Source organism: Podarcis muralis, chromosome 5, assembly GCF_964188315.1.
Source record: "Podarcis muralis chromosome 5, rPodMur119.hap1.1, whole genome shotgun sequence".
Classification (NCBI taxonomy): domain Eukaryota; kingdom Metazoa; phylum Chordata; class Lepidosauria; order Squamata; family Lacertidae; genus Podarcis; species Podarcis muralis.
In genome coordinates this window covers 70731065-70750924 of record NC_135659.1, presented here as the reverse complement: position 1 = coordinate 70750924, position 19860 = coordinate 70731065, and the positions used below count along the sequence as shown (strand labels likewise).

General features: G+C 42.1%; 1 protein-coding gene across 7 annotated transcripts in view; it reads left to right on the top strand.

Annotated features, from left to right (window-relative positions):
- Positions 1-19860, top strand: part of LOC114599468 (arf-GAP with SH3 domain, ANK repeat and PH domain-containing protein 1-like) — a 33327-nt gene that overhangs the window by 6837 nt on the left and 6630 nt on the right. For 5 of the 7 annotated variants that reach the window (XR_013392987.1, XM_028734766.2, XM_077929150.1 and 2 more), the window contains 20 exons: positions 185-250; positions 613-662; positions 776-905; positions 2741-2826; positions 3834-3909; positions 4841-4936; positions 5539-5639; positions 6854-6923; positions 7306-7393; positions 7854-7902; positions 8563-8726; positions 9358-9491; positions 10148-10239; positions 12166-12355; positions 13123-13208; positions 14831-14946; positions 15583-15650; positions 16905-17012; positions 18231-18468; positions 19144-19305. Coding sequence is in view for 6 of the 7 variants with exons in the window: in XM_028734766.2 (XP_028590599.2) it covers positions 185-250; positions 613-662; positions 776-905; positions 2741-2826; positions 3834-3909; positions 4841-4936; positions 5539-5639; positions 6854-6923; positions 7306-7393; positions 7854-7902; positions 8563-8726; positions 9358-9491; positions 10148-10239; positions 12166-12355; positions 13123-13208; positions 14831-14946; positions 15583-15650; positions 16905-17012; positions 18231-18468; positions 19144-19305 (2170 nt within the window). In the remaining variant the exon portion in view is untranslated. The remainder of the gene's footprint in view (positions 1-184; positions 251-612; positions 663-775; positions 906-2740; positions 2827-3833; positions 3910-4840; positions 4937-5538; positions 5640-6853; positions 6924-7305; positions 7394-7853; positions 7903-8562; positions 8727-9357; positions 9492-10147; positions 10240-12165; positions 12356-13122; positions 13209-14830; positions 14947-15582; positions 15651-16904; positions 17013-18230; positions 18469-19143; positions 19306-19860) is intronic. The other 2 variants (XM_028734771.2, XM_028734772.2) reach the window with 1 other exon arrangement.

Genomic DNA, 19860 nt, shown 5'->3' with positions numbered 1-19860 from the left:
ATAGTGCCAGTTGGATCTATATGTTTTTATTTAGGTTGTTACAAGCAAACAAAGCCCTAAATCTGCAGTATTGTATTCTCTAAATGAAAATGATGCCTGAGATTATCATCTATTGCTGGAGAGCACTCAATAATATGAAGAAGCCATTAGTGCTAGCTATATATTGAACTCTCTCTTTTTGTAGTTGCTGAGCCTGTATCACAACATTCACTTTTCCCTGGACTCACTGATCAAGGGAGACTTTAAAGGGGTGAGTAAATAGATGCTGAAAAATGTGTTTCTGTCCTGTTATTACTGTGAGATTGCTTAGATTTTTGTTCATTCATTTTTACATTTGCATTCTGTCTTTCCTCCAAGAACTTCAAGGAGGCACAAATGGCTCTCTTTCCATTTTTTTAATCCTGTGGGATCAAGTATTGAGATGCACTATAAAAAGCATGAAAATAGCAGGCAGGGAAAATAAAGGTTTGATTCTCTTCACCCCATATAGGGCAGCATAACAGTTTAGCAATCTGTATGAAATATGAGGTGCATTGAAAGTACTGAAATAGGGAAGAAGAAATAAAACAACAACTAGATTTATTAAGTCTTAGTTTCTTTGTCTCTTGATAGGACTTTAAAAAGCCTTTTGAGAAAGCCTATAAAGACTATGAGAGCAAACTGTAAGTTGGCCTTTCCCCCTTAAGCCAGTGATTGCTTCTGTACCTGGAATTGTTTCTAGCAAAATACACCTGCACACAGCCATTAATAAATACTGTCTCTTTCTAAATTTCAGTGCAAAGATAGAGAAGGAAAAACGAGAGCTGGCAAAACAGTATGGGATGGTACGGACAGAGGTTGCAGGAGGGGAGATTGCTGAGGAGATGGAAAAGGAACGAAGGATGTTCCAGTTACACATGTGTGAGGTGAGTGGGGCAGATGAAAAAGTGCTTCTTCCTTTTGTTTCCTGTGTGGATCAGTCTGCTTGACAACACTGATATAGTCTGTCTATTTCCCTTTATGGGACAGATATCAGATCATTTAAATTGTTATGTAAATAATAATAATAGTTGCAAACTATTACTTCATTTAGGAGAAAGGAAGCATCTCTGAACTCCATAAGTAGGGCACTTGCAGGCCAAGTAGATGCAATAATTTTTTTAAGAAGGCATTCTCCTCCGCTAAAGATTTTACATTCATTGTTGATGGAATGAAACAATGGTTCCTACATGATACTGTGCGCAACCTAGAAAAAAAATATTACAGTACAAACAGAAGTTGAGTCCAGATGTAAGACATTTCTCTACAATAAATGTGTGCTTGCTTTAATAATAATAATAATAATAATAATAATAATAATAATAATAATAATGATGTATTATTTATACCCCGCCCATCAGGCTGGGCTTCCCCAGCGACTCTGGGCGGCTTCCAACAAAATATGAAAATACAGTAATGCATCAAACATTAAAAGCTTCCCTAAACAGGGCTGCCTTCAGATGTCCTCTAAAAGTCTGGTAGTTGTTGTTCTCTTTGACATCTGGGGGGAGGGTGTTCCACAGGGCAGGTGCCACTACCAAGAAGGCCCTCTGCCTGGTTCCCTGTAACTTGGCTTCTCGCAGTGAGGGGACCACCACAAGGCCCTCGGCGCTGGACCTCTATTTTGTTTCTGTGCAGTTTTCAGGATTGTGGCTCAGTTGCCAGGATATCAGATTTCTCCAGCACTTGAAAAGTCTTAATGCTTTGTGTTTTGTACCTGGGGAAATGCAATGCTTCCTCCTGAGAGTGTATTCTCTTTGGTACAATGCAATGTGGTTATATAGGTGCCGCTCTGGCACTCGTCATGGTCCTCCATGCACCAGTAGTGGTTTAGTCATGATGGCCACACGACCTGGAAAGCTGTCTGTGGACAAACGCTGGCTCCCTCAGCCTGAAAAGCGAGATGAGCGCCACACCCCATGGTCACATTTGACTGGACTTAACTGTCCAGGGGTCCTTTACTTTTAAAGGGATATCTTAACAACATATCCACCAGCAGCAACTGAATGTGTTTCTATTCACTGTTAGGGGGAAAATACTCCTTCTACACTAGTAGCTGTGGAAGTAAGAATGAGTTGTCAAGGGTAAATTAAAAGACAATGTAAACACTGTATAATATCTGCCTTTTTTAGAATTTGAAGGAGGGGAAACGGAACTGATTTAAGTTATCTAAATACAAAGAGTTTGATCCAGATTTGTCTTTCCATAAACGGAAGGGCTCCTTTTATTCATGGAAGGGACTGAGATCCAGTGGAAGATTCCACTGGGGAAAGGACAGGGGGAGGCAATTTTTCCTGATTGTTGCCCTCTTACTTTGTACCACCTTCCATTTTGTTCTGTGAGTCTCGTGGTCCTTAAGAGCAGCTTTCTGGATTGCACAGGGGCTGCAGAGGGAAGAGGGAATAAGCGGTAAATTCCCTATGTGGCCACTTTCCAGCAGCAGAAACTTCCTTTGAGTTCTGCTTACAAGAAATCTAGATCTTAGCCAGTTTATTGTGCTGTCTTTGAAGAACAATTAGTGTATTATATAGTTCATGTAGCAAATTAATTATGCTAATGATGCAAGGTACAATTTACCAAAAAAAAGTCATGTAATTTGGGGGAAGCATTTTTAAACAAAACAAATCACTGCAGAACATTGTTTTCTATTTGAGCAGAGGAGGCATAAGTAAGCAAAACAAAATAAGTAAACTCAGCAGGTCCATGTTCACTTTCCCTCCAGTACCTAATTAAAGTGAATGAGATTAACACCAAGAAAGGAGTTGACTTGCTGCAGAACAACATCCATCACTGCAACTCCCAGTTCAAGTAAGTGCATTCAGTTCCTATATTCTCATTCCTCACAAAGTTGCAATAAATTCTTGAGCATCCCAACAGTATTACATCATGAGCTTCTGTAGGAGAGCCTTATGATATTCATTTATTTTTCATTTATAGTGTGTGTGAGATCTCTCTCGCCACACCTTTTTTTATTGTTATTCTGAACAGTCTTCTTTCCCCATAGCAGAGCTTCCCCACATTACATCTTTACAACCCTTAAGCCTTGCCCTTAAGTATACGTCTGCGTTAAGTAACTTGTGTGATTGTGCCTGTGTGTTCAAGATGTGCGATACTGCGCTGCCCAACTTCACCCACTTTTGATTCTGGCCCTGCTTGCTTATGAAATGTGGCCCCTTACAGTTTTCCACTGCAGCCCCCAGACTCAAAAAGGTCCCATCCCAGCCTTAAGGGAGTTCCAGAACATTCCAATCTGGATTAAGCCCTGGATTATGCAACCATGTTTGGAATACCCCCAAGGGACATTGTGGAGCTGGTAAAGGCTCAGAAAAGGGCAAGCAAAGTAATCAAGGGGGTGGAGTGGCTCCCCATGAGGAAAAGTTGCATTTAGGATTTTATATTTCTGTTAAAAAGTGAGTATGAAGTGACGTGATGGAAGTTTATATAATTGTGCACGGAATGGATAAAGTAGATAAAGTTTTTCTCTCTCATACCACTAAAACTTGTGGTTGTCCAACCAAGCTGAATGTTGGAAGATTCAGGACTGATTAAATAATGCCCTTTTTCGCGCAGTGCATAGTTAAACTATAGAAGTCACTCGCACAGGAGGCAGTGATGGCTAGCAACTCAGAATGTGTTGTTCTTCTCTTTGACATCTGGTGGGTGGGCCTTCCACAGGGTGTTAAAAGAGGATTAGACAAATTCATGGAGGATAAAGGGTATCAGTGGCTACTAGCTATGATGGCTGTGCTTTGCCTCTGGGGTGGGAACTGGGAATATCCTTTTTCTACTTTCGTTCCACAATGTTTTTCTGACAGTTTTTTCCAGGCATGTTTAAAGGCAACAGAGAAGCACAAACAGTTTATAGAGAATCTTACTCCTGAGCTTCAGAGTGTGAGTATGCTTCATCAGTTTCAGAGGGTTGTGTTCGACTAACATTTGCTGAGAGCAGACTTTGCTGAAATTAATGGTCGTGACTAACTTAAATGAAAGCAACAAAAAACTCAAAAGCTATCTAAAAATCAGAACATAATCAAATCATAAAAGCTACAGCAGGAGAATAGGCAAATTGTATGTATTTCCCCCTTCACAATAATATTGTCACCATGTCTACTGCTTTTAAGGCATAGTATAATATCATTGAACTAAAACCAATAAAACAGCAATATTATAAACACATAAACATGTAAAACAGGTTCCAATGTTATGACCGGGAAAAGGCAAAAAGGTAAGTCTTGACAAGACTTCTGAAACAATTGATGGTTGCTGCTCCATGTATGACAGAAGAAGAGGCATTATACAGTGCAGGAGGAGGAGCAGAAAATACCCATTGTTAGGTCACTGCCCTGTGATATTCTGTTCGGGTGCAGAGGACACAACTATTATTAATACAAAATGCATATCCTGTTTTTTCACCTGCACTGGTTCCTGTCAGCCATGTGGATCCATAGAAGAGCACTATAATAGTGTGACAGAACTGGATGTGGCCTAAAAGTGCAGGCACATGAAAATCTAAGCGGGGACTTTTGCAAGTGGTGATCAGCCTTAGTTACTTTTAGTCTTTGTAAGTGTGGGAAGCCTATGGCCCTCCAAGTGATATTGTTGTTAGACAGTAGCTCCCATTGGGAGTGACCATTGACCAAGCTGGCTGGGAACTGTTTTGGGAACTGGAGGGCCACGGCCTCCCCATCTCTGCAGTATACATAGCAGAGTTACTCAGTGTAGAATCTAAAAACAGGAAGGAAATGCCTACTGAAGGGATTTAGCAGCAGCAGATGGAAGAACTCCCTTGCTTGATGGAATGTTTGTTGCGCTGCCCTTTCAGATGAAGGCCAAGCAGGACGAGGAGAAGAAGCAGTTGTGCTCTCTTCGCGATCAGCTGAAAGCAGCGCTGCAGCTGGAGCCCAAGGAGGTAAAACTGGTGAGGGAGCATCTCCTTTTGCCTAGGAATAGGGATGGATGAATTAGCTAATTTGGTTTCCCTTAGTTCAACATTGTTTCAATCTTAAGTTCAGTTTCCTCATCAGTGTGCTTTAAAAAAAAAAGTACTCAAAAATCTTCATGCAATTTTGTGCACATTTCTCCTAATATACATATTTTGTATGCATCGTGGCCATTGGTATGGATTTGGGCAAATCATTTCCCGCAATATGTATTTTTCCATGTTACTTTGACTAATAAGCTCATTTTGTGTGCAAGCTTTCCCTTAATATGTGCAGTTTTGTGTATCTTGTTTGGTTTGAGACCTGTATTGCAAAATTCGGACAGATTTTGAGAGACAGCTATGTTTCAGTTTCCATCTTGGTTCAGAATGTGCAAATTGGGTGGGTTTACATTAAAATTCTAGTGTGCTGGAGCCAGAAAATAAGGAACTCTATTTCACAAATGTTTTTGGTGAATGTGAACAGAGGTTTGGAATAATTGTAAGAGCATGAAGCTTAGATTTTTGAACCCTAGGCCAATATTAGATTTGTACTTCAGAAAAACTACAAAGTGCTGCAAAGCTGTTCTGTTTCCCAACAGAATTCTGTTAGCAAGCCACTGAGATACAGCATGCACCAGTTACAGGGAAATAAGCAGTATGGCACAGAGAGATCTGGGAGTCTCTTTAAGAAAAGTGATGGGTAAGTGAAACCACTTCAGATCTGGCAACTGCAAATATATTTTGTGAGCTCAGTTTACAACAACAAAATCATAAGAAGAGCCTGCTGAATCAGGCTAATGGTTCATGTAAGTCCAGTTTTCACAGTGGCCAACCAGATGCTTATGGGAAGCCTGCAAGCAGAACCTGAACTCAGCAGCATTCTCCACACTCATGGGTCTGGTTCACACATTGCATTAAACCATAGTTTAAAACAACCAATGGGTTAATGTGGATGCACAGTGTGTTGGCACATGCTGCTGAAAAGTTTTGTCTACTCCTCTTGCACCCATACTGTTACCACTCTGCCAGGAAAGAAGCCAGAGTTTGGCTTGTTGTGATATTTAAACCTGGGCTCATGATTTTTCTCCTCTAAACAAACCATGAGTATCAAGCCAAAAGCAAGCCTTAGTTTCACTGCTCATGGTTTGTTTGGAGAGAAGCAAACCACAAACCTGGATTTGGGCAGCATGACAAAACAGACTCTGGCTTGCTTCCCAGCAGTGGTAGTGAAGGAGTAGAGAAATGTCTACCCTTTCAGCAGCATGCACCAGCACACCATGTGCTCACATTAAACCATTGTTTGTTTGTTTTAACTATGATTTAATGTGACATGTGAACCAAATCATTCTTCAAGCTTGCCTTGGAAAGATTTTATATGGCACAGCAGACTATAAACAAACAAAACAAAGAAACAAGCAACTACCGAACAGGCGAAACTTCAATGGATGAAATTTCTCATCATGCATTTCCATGTTGAGAAGAGGGACATGTGTTGCTGAATTCCTGCTTGTTATGCTGCTGGTTAAAGGTCCATGCCTTACCCTCACAAAAATTGGCAGACTGAGTTGTGTCATGTTTGTATGTAACCCAATGTCATTTTAGAAATATCCTATGTAGTTTAATATGTGGTTGTAACAAGGGCTAAATAAGAGATGTGATGTTGTCACTAAGATGCTTGTTCAAGTGAGTCCTCCGGAGAGACTTTTGTGAGTGTAGGAGGGGAAAACAACAGTAGACACTCCTCCCATGAACTTCTGTAAATTAATTTAGGATGACAGCCATCATGTTTATTTCCATCATGCCCTTTGATGCACTTACCCTAGTGAAGTGGTTGGAATTAGTATTTGACAGGTTGGGTCTCCCACCTGAGACTTTCTGTTTTCTGTTTAATGTAATGTTACTTTTAAATTTCAGCTTAAGAAAGGTCTGGCAGAAGAGAAAGTGCACAGTCAGGTATGGCTACCTGACCATCTCACACAGCACGGTAGGCATTATGCTTCGTCTTAGAACCTGTTCGGTGTAGATGGATTAGAGAATAAGCTTCTTCAGAAACCAGTTACGTACAATAACTTTATTAGGGTACTTCCAAAGTTCACCTTCCCTACAAAAGTGAAACAGGAAGTATCCCTTAAAAGAAGCACTTGTTATCCCAGGGGTCAGGAGTGAGTTTTTCCTGGTTCTGAACAATGTTTGCTGTTGCTCTTCATACACCAGTATTTGGTCTAGTGGTGATTAGAATGATGAGTGTGTAGTGAAGACCCACCTTATTTCTGTTTCGTATGTGCATAATCCATATTGTATGTATGTTGTGCAGCTGGACACTGTTGAAATTGACTTACAATATTCTTTTCTTTTTCATCATCTAGCTAAATCGCACTCCAGTCAAGCTGAATTTGCTCACTTGCCAAGTGAAGCCAAACGTGGATGACAGGAAGTGCTTTGATCTTATTTCACGTAAGTCCTCATTTTCTGAGGAAGCATTTCAAAGAGCACCCTTTTTCTATAGTGCTTCATAGGAAAGGTATAGGTGAAGAGGGTTTTTTTGTAGGAGTCCGGGGAGGGAATGCATCTTAAACCTTACCTTATCTTTGAATTTCATTCCTTTCTCACTGGGTGACCTTGGCCCATTTACACATAATGTACCAGTAAATCTAATCATGGTTTAGTGAGAATAAGCAAGCATGCAGGTCCCCAGAGCATTTTGCTCCTCCCCCAGCTGTGCTGCAGTTGTGCAACCTAGGGCTAAGCCATGGCTCATGTTTCATCACCTCCTAATAAACCATGAGTGGTAAATCAAAAACAAACCTTGGTTTACTTAACAGCTCATGGTTTGTTGGGAGATTCTGGGGGATTATTTTGTGCTCTGATAATTTTTCTAAAACAAATTTACTCTGTGTGTGTGTGTTTATTTCAGATAACCGAACATACCACTTTCTAGCAGAGGACGAACAGGAATGTACCATGTAAGTATTGAGGAGGAGGGATGGAGCCCTTAAGACCTGTGTGGATTGAAAAAGTGCAACAGGTGACACTTCTATGTTTATTGTTTTCTCATGTTAGGGAAAAGCCCCAACCATTTATTTGGGCTTTGAGCAGAACTACACATTATGCATGGTTCTGTTATTCTTCCTGTAGGGGGTAGGCTGACCTCCGCTACATTAAACCAACAGAACTCACAGGGATATATGTGTGCCTGCATCCCCCTGCTGCAGGAATGGGACACCTGTGGCTCTCCAGATGTTGTTGGACACCAACTTCCATTAGCCCCATCCAGCACAGTCAGTGGTCAGGAATGATGGGAACTGCAGTCTCCTGCTATAGTGGCCCAGGTGCAGGTGGGACCTCTGCTTATGGGTCCAGCATCTTCCATCTTAGCAAAGTGTCCTAACAACATCATAGTGTGGTTTGAAGTTCCATCTTCAAGCTCATCTGTTGCCTTGCATCCCTTTGCTTAAGGAAATGGCATGCATGGGGAAGGTATTTACTTTGGATTCCTTACAGATTGTGGCTTCAATTTACTTCCACTTGTAGCCATCCATGCAGTCCACAGTACAGAGGCCTAGGCCGACTGAAAGGGTGGGGAAGTTCAGTTTATCTGACAGTAGTTTCCTTCTGCCTTGCAGATGGGTCTCTGTCCTCAGCAATAGTAAAGAAGAGGCTCTCAACGTGGCATTCAAACAAGCACAAGGCAGGGAAGAGTGCAGCATGGACGACCTGACCGGAGCTATCATCAAGGAGATAAAGCGCATGCCAGGAAACAGCATGTGCTGTGACTGCTCAGCATCAGGTGCAAAAGGAGACAGCTGAACTACTTCCCATTTTGACCCTGAATGGCTGGGGCAGGTTCTACAAAGGGGGATGCATTGGGATACCCAATCTCAGTGATCATGAGCAGAAGGAGGACTTATCCTATGACCAGATCATGTCATTATTGAGGACTGACATTGTCTGAGGACTATTCCTGCCTCAGGGTCTGGTCAATGCCAGGTCAATGATTCATAAGACCACTGCCATCCATGACGTGATCGTGGATGGAGGAATTGACCTGGCAAGAGACTTTGTTGGACATGGCAGATGGGCCTGTTCTTGCCGCTGCTTGTCTGCCAGGTTTCTCTTTCGCACAGCAACCCAGGGCATGTGGGCAGGGGATGGGGGGGGGGTTGCAGTAATTTTTAGGAAGTCATTAGTTTTCACTAGGCATCCTATTATTTCATTTCATTTTTATGTGTTTGAAGCTTTGAAGATAATTGTTCTATAGTAAACTGAGCAAATGTTCACCCCTTCCACTGGCATTTTTGAGGGCCCTCAGAGGTGTTGAGAACATTCCATGAGGCGAAAGTGTGAAGATTTCTTACCATACTGTCCATCACCTTCTGGAAGGTGACCATACCTGTTTTGTTCTTGCTTACTCTGCACAGACCCAGCTTGGCTCTCCATTAATTTGGGAATCCTGATTTGCATTGAATGCTCTGGCATTCACCGAGAGATGGGTGTCCATCATTCCCGTATTCAGTCAGTAGCCTTGGACAAACTGGCAACCTCAGAGCTTCTGGTAAGGGTGTTCTGACTGTGTTCTGCACTACAACAACCACCTTCCATTCAAAGTTCATGATGGCATTTCCCCTTCCAAGTACAACTGATTCACCTCTTTAATAAGCTCTATTTTGGATACAACATTCCTTCGGTGATTATGCTGTTTTCCTCTCTACCCCATTTATTTTGCAGGCTGCCACTTTCTGTGACGTTAGCATGGTTTCACCTTGCCTGCTAACCCAGGCTGTGTGCACACCATACATTTAAAGCACATTGCTTCCCCTCAAATAATCTTGGGAACTGTAGTTTGCCACTCACAAAGCTACAATTCCCAGCAGCCTTGACAAACTTCATTTTTCAGGATTCTTTGGGGGGCATTATGGGGTTTAAATTTACTTTAAATGCATAGTATGTACACACACAGAGAGAGTGTCTGTGTCTGTTGTTACTTTCCTCCTTACTCCTTCCTTTACATTTAAGCTAAGCAGGGCATAAATAACACAGAGGTACTGCTCAAATGTTGCCATAGTTCAACATTTCTCCTACTCTAACGTGATTTTCTCTGTCTTAAGACCCATCCAGGATGCAGCTTGTGGGCAAACACATGCTTGGCACTGACATAGCTATATTTTTATTTCCTGTTGTGTGTTAAATTACATCTTATTTGTTTTGCAGTTGGCAAAGAATATTGGAAACACACAGTTTAATGACATTGTTGAAGCCAATCTTCCCAGCGCATCTCTAAAGCCTTCTACTAATAGTGCAATGTAAATAATCTTAATTGTGTTTTTTTTTGTTTTTATTCTGGTGAGTGGGAAAGAGTGTTGGGGAGTGGGCAATGGGAAAAGCCCAAACATGTCCGACATTACATCGCAAGCCAAATGTCAGAACAAAACAAATTTTGGTGACACCCATTGATTTATTGTCTATAATTGATTGTGGCAAGAACTTCCAAAGAGAGTTTCTTACATCCAGTGCATTAAGTGGTTATATTGTGAGAGATGGCAACTATGGAATCTATTAAAATAGATATTTTATACTTTGTTGGCATAGATCAGACCCAATGACGCATCAAGTCCATAATCCAGTTGAGAAGTGTAAAAGCAGGGAACGAAGGCAAAAGTCCTACCTCTCTGTTTACAAGGTCCTACTGTCAATGTTAGAAGAGTGCATCTTAGATATGTACGAGAAGATAGCAGATAGACAATAAGGCAGCATGGTTTCACCATAGGTAGATTTTGCCTAACAAATTTATAGGAATACCTTGTACTACTTGTGACATAATATCTTATAAATGATGTAGGTTAAATTAGCAGAGAGTGCATGTGTAATAAGGATGTGAGGTTAACACCTGAGGACTTGGGCTTTAGAGATTGTCTGGACACAGACTTTCCTGCACTGCTGTTTTGATGCAGAGAGCCAGGTATATAGGAAGATCCCTGGTAAAATCCTGATAGTTTTTTAGCCTACCCTGCCCCCACCCCCAGTTGAACATAAGAACCCTGTTGTGTAGTAGTGGTAGTAAAGGTAAAGGGACCCCTGACCATTAGGTCCAGTCGCGGACGACTTGGGTTGCGGCGCTCATCTTGCTTTACTGGCGAGGGAGCTGGCGTTTGTCCACAAACAGCTTCTGGGTCATGTGGCCAGCATGACTAAGCTGCTTCTGGTGAACCAGAGCAGTGCACGGAAACACTGTTTAACTTCCTGCCGGAGTGGTACCTACTTATCTACTTGCACTTTGACGTGCTTTCGAAGCTGCTGGGTTGGCAGGAACAGGGACTGAGCAATGGGAACTCACCCCGTTGCAGGGATTTGAACCACCGACCTTCTGATCGGCAAGCCCTAGGCTCTGTGGTTTAACCCACAGCGCCACCCGCATCCCAGTAGTAGTAGTAGTAAGTGCTTTTTTCTGGGGGGTACTCAAGGATACATGGGTTTTCTCAGGGAAAGCTCCAGAGCAGAAAGAAAGAGTGCTCAGACACAGAGTTTTAAAGTGTGGACTATGATGAGAAAGCTCAGAGGACAGTTAAGTATAGATAAGCCCTAAGACTATTAAAACAGCACAATTAAAAGAACTGAAACAGCAATTAAAACAATTAAAGCAGGAGGTTTAAAGCAGGAGATCAAGCAAATGCTTGTCTAAACAGGTGTGACTTCAAAAACCGGCAGCATGCCAATACTGATGGACCTCTCTTGCATTTCAGCAAGGTCAGCGTTCTACAACAACAATGACACTAGTGAAAAAACCTGTCTCTGTGTTACCGCAAGCCAATAATAATCAGGCCGAGGGAAAAGAAACCAGGTTTCATATGTTGATCTTAATTCCCTTATTGGAGCACGCTTTAAAACAATGGTTTATTTTCTGCTTCTGAAAGGGCAAGGTGTAAGATGTTTTACATAAAATATAAAGCATATCCTAAACTGGTCCACCCTGCAAACAAATCAGAAAAAATGCTCAATAGAGGTCAGGCATAGCCTAAACACCGTGTAGGTTTTGTGTAAGCAAATCATGATGAATGCTCAATAAATAGGTCATCTGGTGAAACCCATAGTCTCAACCCATAGATTGAAGCTCTGAACTTCTGCTTCTTGTTGACTTAGAGGCTATTCTTGACATCAGCTTTTCTGCTGGCTTTGCATCAAAATGCCCCATCAGAGCCATGGTTTCCAATTTGTGCTTTGCACCATTACAGGGCTCTCCGGAAGGATTTTATCATCTCCAAGTATGTTGATAGGAAGTATGTTGCTCAGAGGACCACAGAGAGCCCAGCTGCCAGGCTCAAGGACCTGCAGGATGCTGTCAAAGACAAGGATATATTTATCTTGCTTCAGGCATATGCTGAAAAGGTGGATTTAAATCAGGCCCTTCTGGAGTACAGGCAGGTGAGGCTTCTTCTGCCCCAAAGAGCTGACAAGCACACCTACACTTTAGCAGAGATAACACCAATGTTGCAGGAGGAAAGCAGCACACACAGTCCAACCAGAACAGGTTTTATTGAACCCTGTACGAAGGTATTTGCGCCTAGGCTATACACTAAGGAGATTCATAAACTCTGAGTCACTGAATAGCATTGCTTTAGTTATTTGGCTATTTCTCCAAGGCCTTTTGCTTGCATAATAAAGCAACACAGTTGTTTCCTCTTCATTATTTTTGACTCAGCATTTGGCACCCAGGATCATATTCCCCTTTGCCTTTGTGTGTTTTATGTACTTCTCCCATTGTCTCTTGCATCTCATATACAGTATTGCCTCCCTTCCCCCTTTACAAAAAAAAAAACCTCTCAGGGAGAAATAATGACAGATCCACTGTACTTTATTTATTTAATGGTTATTTAGATTATATTTTTGGATATTGCTGTTGAACTGTCTTGAGTTGCCTGCATAATTTGCAGCATATAAACATTTTAATAAAATAAATACACAACACATAACATGTAGTTTAGCTTGAAGTTTATGCCAGGAACTGATTATAGAAAAATACAATTAAGAGCCTGCCTAAGCCTTCCCCTGAAGTTTTTAGAGCGATATGAATGCCATCAGGAAGTGATTTCCATGATGCTAAAGATCAATGGCTAGGACTTAGCAGTAAGCAAAGAAAGCAGCAAAACATAGTTGCACAATCACTTTGTCTTCTTCTTCTTTGTTTAAAGGAGCCAGGCGAGACACTTCTCCATCTGGCGGTTCTAGTATGTGACCGAACATCTTTGCATATTGTAGATTTTCTGGTGCAGAATAGGTAAGCTGACTCCCTAGGCCTCATGATAAATTGAGGTAAGACCTACTATTGAGGGGTTTTGTTTTGGGATTTTTTTTATTTTTTATTTTTTTTTGCAACAACAACAACAACAGAAAGGTCCTGAATGAGAGTAGGAAGACACACACACACTATTTCCTTGCAAAAAGCCATCTGCATTGTTTGGGGACGAAGGGAAACTGCTTGGACTTGAAGTGTTGTCTGTTTGGGCTCTTCTGAAGTTTTCTTCAGCCCCCTCTTCATGCCCCCCCCCTTTTTAAGCACTCTTTCCATTGAGTTGAAAAAGATATTAAAGTTCTCTATGGTGTTTGAACTAGAATGGCATGTTCCTTCATGTAAATCATCACCAGGCTCAGCATGCCATCCAGTGCTGAGCATGCATGTGTGAATTTGTGCCTGTTGTGTGCCAAAAGGCATTCTCTATATGTTACATGCTGTTGTGCTATCTTCTGAGTCTCCAGCCCTAAAAATGATGCTGACAATTATATACATGTATTTTAATTTGGTCATGTTAATTAGAAGATTGAGTCCCTGGACAAAAACAGAATTTAATTCTTGGAGAGCTGGATCAGCTGTGTGTGTGTGTGTATTGTGTGTGTAATGGCACCTATCAACAGCTGGGGAGGGGTGGTGATGGCAACACTAACTCCCTTGGCTAATGAGGAAATGAAATGTTGGAGAGAACAAAGCGATGTCAATTGCTGCTGTTGAAGCTGTGGCAGTACAGTGGTACCTGTGGTTGCGAACTTAATTCATTCTGGAGGTCTGTTCTTAACCTGAAACCGTTCTTAACTTGAAGTACCACTTTAGCTAGCAGGGGCCTCCTGCTGCCACCACACCGCCGCCGTGTGATTTATGTTCTCATCCTGAGGTAAAGTTCTTAACCTGAGGTACTACTTCCAATTTAGCGGAGTCTGTAACCCAAAGTGTTTGTAACCCGAGGTCTTTGTAACCCAAGATACCACTATAATGGCAAGGTCCAGGTATATCTCTTTCTCTTTCTCTTCCAGTTCTCAGCAGTATTTAATTGCATAACCCAAGATTTGTTCCTTATACAGGGGTGCCTCGCAAGACGAAAAGAATCCGTTCCACGATTCTCTTCGTCTAGCAGTTTTTTCGTCTTGCGAAGCAACCCCATTAGCGGCTAAGCGGATTAGCGCTATTAGCGGTTTAGCGGCTTAGCGGCTATTAAAGGATTAGCGGCTAAGCTGCTAAAAGGCTATTAGCGGCTTAGCGGCTTTGATAAAGGGGGGGGGAAGCGGGGGGGAATTTTCGTCTTGCTAAGCAAGCCCATAGGGAAATTCGTTTTGCGAAGCACCTCCAAAATGGAAAACCCTTTCGTCTAGCGGGTTTTCCGTCTTGCGAGGCATTCGTCTTGTGGGGCACCACTGTATTCAAGCCATACTCCATTGCATTACCATTGCATTGCTTAGACTCACTGACTGAATATATCGTCATAAGTGTACATTTATCTGGAGTGTGAGTGTTAGGGGGAGTTATTTGTAGACAGAGATTCCACTCCTTGGTTAATTAAGCCGTCAAAGAAATGAAGTATTCTATAAATGGGAAACAGTCTGCCTGGCTAATAATTGTCTCTCATCCAGTGGGAGCCTGGTGAAGCAGACCTCCAAAGGCAACACCCCACTTCATTACTGCAGCCTTCACAATAAACCTGAATGCATAAAACTCCTTCTACGGGCCAGAGCCAACATCACAATCAGTAAGTAGTTACCAAACAAAAATTATTTAGGGGAAATAACTGCTTACTTGTCACAGACTGGTTGGACACAGAGGAATGGTGGGGGGAACCTGCTGGGGAACCCACCAAAGGAAAAAGGCTCACAGCCCAGGGATTGGTGGTGGGATGACACTGAGTGGTCAGAGGGAGAAGCCCTGGGAGGAGGAGGTGTCAGAGGTTGACGGGGCAACAGGGCTTTGTGAGTTAGGAGAGTCTGTGGCAGAGAGAATCAAGAACCAGAGGCAGAAGCTAAAGCAGGTGAGTGGGAGAAGGGAGATCACGAGGCAGAGATGAATCAGGATAGTGAAGAGTCATGCAGTGTCTCCCCCTCCTGCTGTGGCAAGCTCCCCTCATTTCCCCCTGTGCACATTTCCTCCTAATATATGCATTCTTGTAATTGTTTGGTTGGAGAACTGAGTCAAAAAATTCAGATAAATGTAAATTTTGACATGTTTCAGTTCCCATATTCTTTTGGAAAGTGCCAATTTGAAAGATTCACCTTTAAATGTGAACTGAATCAAATTTCTCCCCCGTTCCTAAAAGTATGGTGATATCAATAGAGCTTAGTCTGTTGCTCTCATTATTACTCATTTGGTGTCATCTGATATTTCTTAACAGCGAATGAAGCTGGAGAGACAGCCCTCGATATTGCTAGGCAAATGAATCACGATGTGTGTGAAAATCTGGTAAGAAATGGGAGGTTTATTTCTGCTTTGCCACTATAGGAAAGTAATGAGCTTGAGAAGTATTTAGAAAGGGCCAGGTTCAGACTCTGGCATCTCCATATTGGACTGAATGAGGCCTCTGTCTGAAATGCAGATGAGCCTCTACCAGTCAGTGTAGGCAATACTGAGGCAGATGTACGAATGGTCTGACTTGGTGTAAGGTAGCTTCCTATGTTCCTGTGTCTGGAATCTGGACATACCCAAATATGGAGCTCTTGGCAAAATTAAATATCTAGTGCTCTGTATTTTCAAGAGATTCAAATTACGGTACTATGAAACTATCATTGCCCATTGCTTCTGTGCTTATTTTGTGTGTGCACTCTCATTTGGTCTTTGCTGAAAACAAGGTTATCAGGTTTACCTAGCACTTTAAAACTCTACCCTGTAAAAGTACTGCAGTTGTGTGAATTCACCTATGAAAATGAGAGAAGAGAAGTTGGGAGACGGTAGCCACCAAGTTAGACATATTCCTCTTCTCCCAGGCCTTTGGCCAATTAAACAATCTATGGCCTTCTAAACTGGAAGGGGGTATTGTTTTTGTTACTATGTTATATAGTTTTGGGTTTTTATATTGTAAACCGCCCTGTGATCTTCAGATAAAGGCTGGTATAGAAATTTAAAATATATATATGCAAGGCTTCTCTTCATTTGCATTTTGTAAAAGCTTTTTCTGCTTTAGTGAAAAACATGCTTCTGTGTGAGTAGTTAAGGAAGTGACAGAAATACAGCCCCAATTCACCAACAATTTATTGGCAATTTGTGGTGTTGTGATTATAGCCCCCACTACCCCTTCTCTTCTGGGTGCTTCCAGATGGTTATTTATTGTAGGATACCTGCTCATCATGCCCGCAAGTTTAAAAAAAATATTGCAGCATCCACACAACATCATTGGCATTAATATGGCAGCCTGCATCCTGACCTGCCCCTCTTTTAATTTGGATTTACCTTTTCCAGGGAAAACCTGATAAACTAAAAGAAAACAATGACCCATTTGTGATATCTCAGTGACCTGTTTACAATAGTAAACCTCCATATTAAGCTGGAAGCACCTTTTGTCCTTTGGCAGTACTATTTTCCACTTCCCCACTAGAACCCTGGAATACAAAAGAGAGCAGCTAGGACTCCAGCAAACTTAAAGTTTGCGTTGGAACTTTTCCAAACTATAATAAGAAAGAATGTGAAGAGATACTAGAGTGAGTGTCCTCTCTCTTGCAGCTATTGCAGGCTCAAAATGATCAGTTCAACATGCGAGCTCATGTGGAATATGAGTGGCGGCTGGGCCAAGAAGACATGTTCGAAAGCGATGATGATCTGGATGAGAAGGTAAGGTCCCAGCACTTTTGATCAGTTGTTTTGTGAGCTGGAGGTCTGCCCATTGCTTCCCATTTCTCAGCACCTTCCTAAAACACATTTGGTCGCTTAAAGTTGGGTGCCTCTTCCGGCAGGGAGTTTGTGAAAATAGCCAAAACCGAATAGATATTTCTGTAGTCACTGAATTATAGAATTGGCAGGATCCCAAGAATGATCCACTACTGGGGTTATTAATGTGAATCATTTTAATCAATGTATTCCAAGGCCACTCAAAGTCATTGATTTCAGCAGATTTAAGCATGCTTGATTTTGTGCTAGGTTGCAACCCATGGGTTGTTGTCAACATAGTGCTAAGGAGGTCATTCCATTCGCACAAGCATTTCTGCCTGCACAAGGGAACAACCTCCCCTTTCCTCTCCCACTCACTGTTCTAGGGATTCTCCAGACCATCTGGAACAGATTTGGGGAGGGCATAGGAGAGGGAGCAGGAGAGTGGGGTTGGAATCCTGTTGCATTAGTGGGGATCCTTGCACTTGCTTCTGTGCAACAAGTTAGTTGAATACAGGCCTGCATGTTTTAATCAAAGATTGCAGGGAGCTATTCACCACAGAGGAAAGTTCTTTATCATGCTCAAGACTGCAGTTATTACTTTTTGTTTAAGGAGAGCTACTTCATTATTATTATTATTATTATTATTATTATTATTATTATTATTATTATTATAAAATAGGGCTGCAATCCTGTGCACACATGCTAGGCATTAAACATGAATAAGGCCTCAGTCTTCACCATGAGGTGCTTGCCTGAAGAGAGAAATTTCATTTAAAAGGCCATCACACAATTTAAGTGTTTCAAACTTAGATCCAAAATAGACAAGCATCTGGTTTCCAGGATTAGGCACTGACTATAATTATTAGTTCTTATTTGAACAAGGACCTCGGAATTGTAAAAAATGAATACATCTCAAGGAGAAGCCCTTCATCCATTTATTCTACATGCATTGTGTGCATCCTGTCAGCTGGAACTTCCATGTACAGAAGTAGTATACCAAACAACAGGGAACTGCTGTTGCCCTTTGTGACCTCTTGAAAGCGTCCTGGTGGCTGGAGGCTCTTGGAAGCAGAATACTAAATTAAATTGGGCTGCTGATCCAGCAATGCTGTTCTTGGGTAAGGTTTCTAGTATTTTATTCTGCTCTCTATTAACATGGTTTACATTTATTTGTTTCAGCTTAGTCCAGCGAAAAAAGATCGCTTTCATCGTCCTCAGAGCTGCTACAATCTGCCTGGAACAGCCTCTCAGTCATGGAAAAATCCAGCTGACTTCTCCAAGGGAGCCAGTCCACTATCCCCAGAGAAGCTCCGTGAGCTATACGCTGTGCCACATGTTTCTGCCTCTAGACCCACTGTGGCAACATCGCCCCCTGCCTGTACAGGCCCACCGCTGCCACCGCGCAATGCACCTAAAGGTTAGACAGCGTTGATAATGTCCTATTTCATCACTGCCTTTATAGCTACAGAATTATAGTGCTATAACTGCACCATTCCTGTGTTAGCTAATTCCCTGATGTACCATAGGAGCCGTCTAATTACTGTACTCCCATTTTGCCTGAGTAGAGATGTTGGCTTCTGTCTCTCCACAATGTGCAAAGTGTACCCTACAGCTTTTTTGCGGGCGGGGGGGGGGCGGAGGGGAGTAAAGTGTAAGGGTGGTAAGGCCCAAGGTGCATTATTCATATCCACTTTTCACTCTGGTCAAGAATGTATTTTAATGGGGATTTTGGAGACCTAGAAGACAGGGAGGCAGAGGTTGATATCCTTTCTTTCACATATCTCTGTGGGTGTGAAGAAGATGTAACTGATTGCTACTTTCAAGTGTAAATACTGCCATGGTGAGCAGTGTTGTGCATCTCCTATTTATATGCAAACTATGCAATATATCTTAAATTTTGCACCTAGGTATGGATGGCCAGCTCCTTTATTTTTAGGGCATGGGTGCAGAACTCATGGCTGTCCAGACATTGTTGACGTGCAAGTCCCATCAAGCCTCACCACTGGGCATGTTGGCTGAGGCTGATGGGACCTGTAGTCCAACAACCTTCAACAAGAGTGTTAGCACTGACTTTTTCTCTTTTTTTGGTCAGCCCCCAGCTTCCCTCCTCCACTGCCCCCATCCAGCTGGTCAGTCCTCCCTGCAGACACAGCACCTAGAAAGATCCTGCCTCCACCTCTGACAATTCGACATAAGCGGACCTCCTCAGAGCCTTCTCCCAGCACACCACTCAATCCTACCAGCCCAACTGCAGGTAAGAGAGCTCACTGAATCAGCTGAGGATTGCTGTATTGATTATAAAAATGAGGAACAGGAATATATCTAAAACTAGATTTATTGGGGGGGGGGGGGAGGCTTTATGCTGAGGTATATCATTGGTCCACTATTGACATTGACTAGTGACATTAACTCTTCTTATTCACAAACTACCACAGGACACCAGTGTGCTAAAATCTGGAAACACAGTTCTAGGCATATGAAGTTAGGAAACACGGGTGATTTTTTTTATACGCCTTCCTGCACCATTTCTAAATGTTGATTTATCTGTGAATGCTCTGACACACTTTGAATATGTAGGCCACCACATCTTGCAAACCTGCAAAAAATATGATTTTAATCAAGATGTGGCGGGTTCACAAATTCAGTTCATCTGGCTAAAATTCCCTTTAAAAATCAAATTCGGTTTATTTTAGCACATTAGCTATTTCTTTAAAAATGCCCATCAGTTCATATACTGAATCACTTCAGAAGCATTCCAAACAATCCAGAATGGAGAGAGGATGAATGCATTCTTTTGAGGTAGCAAATA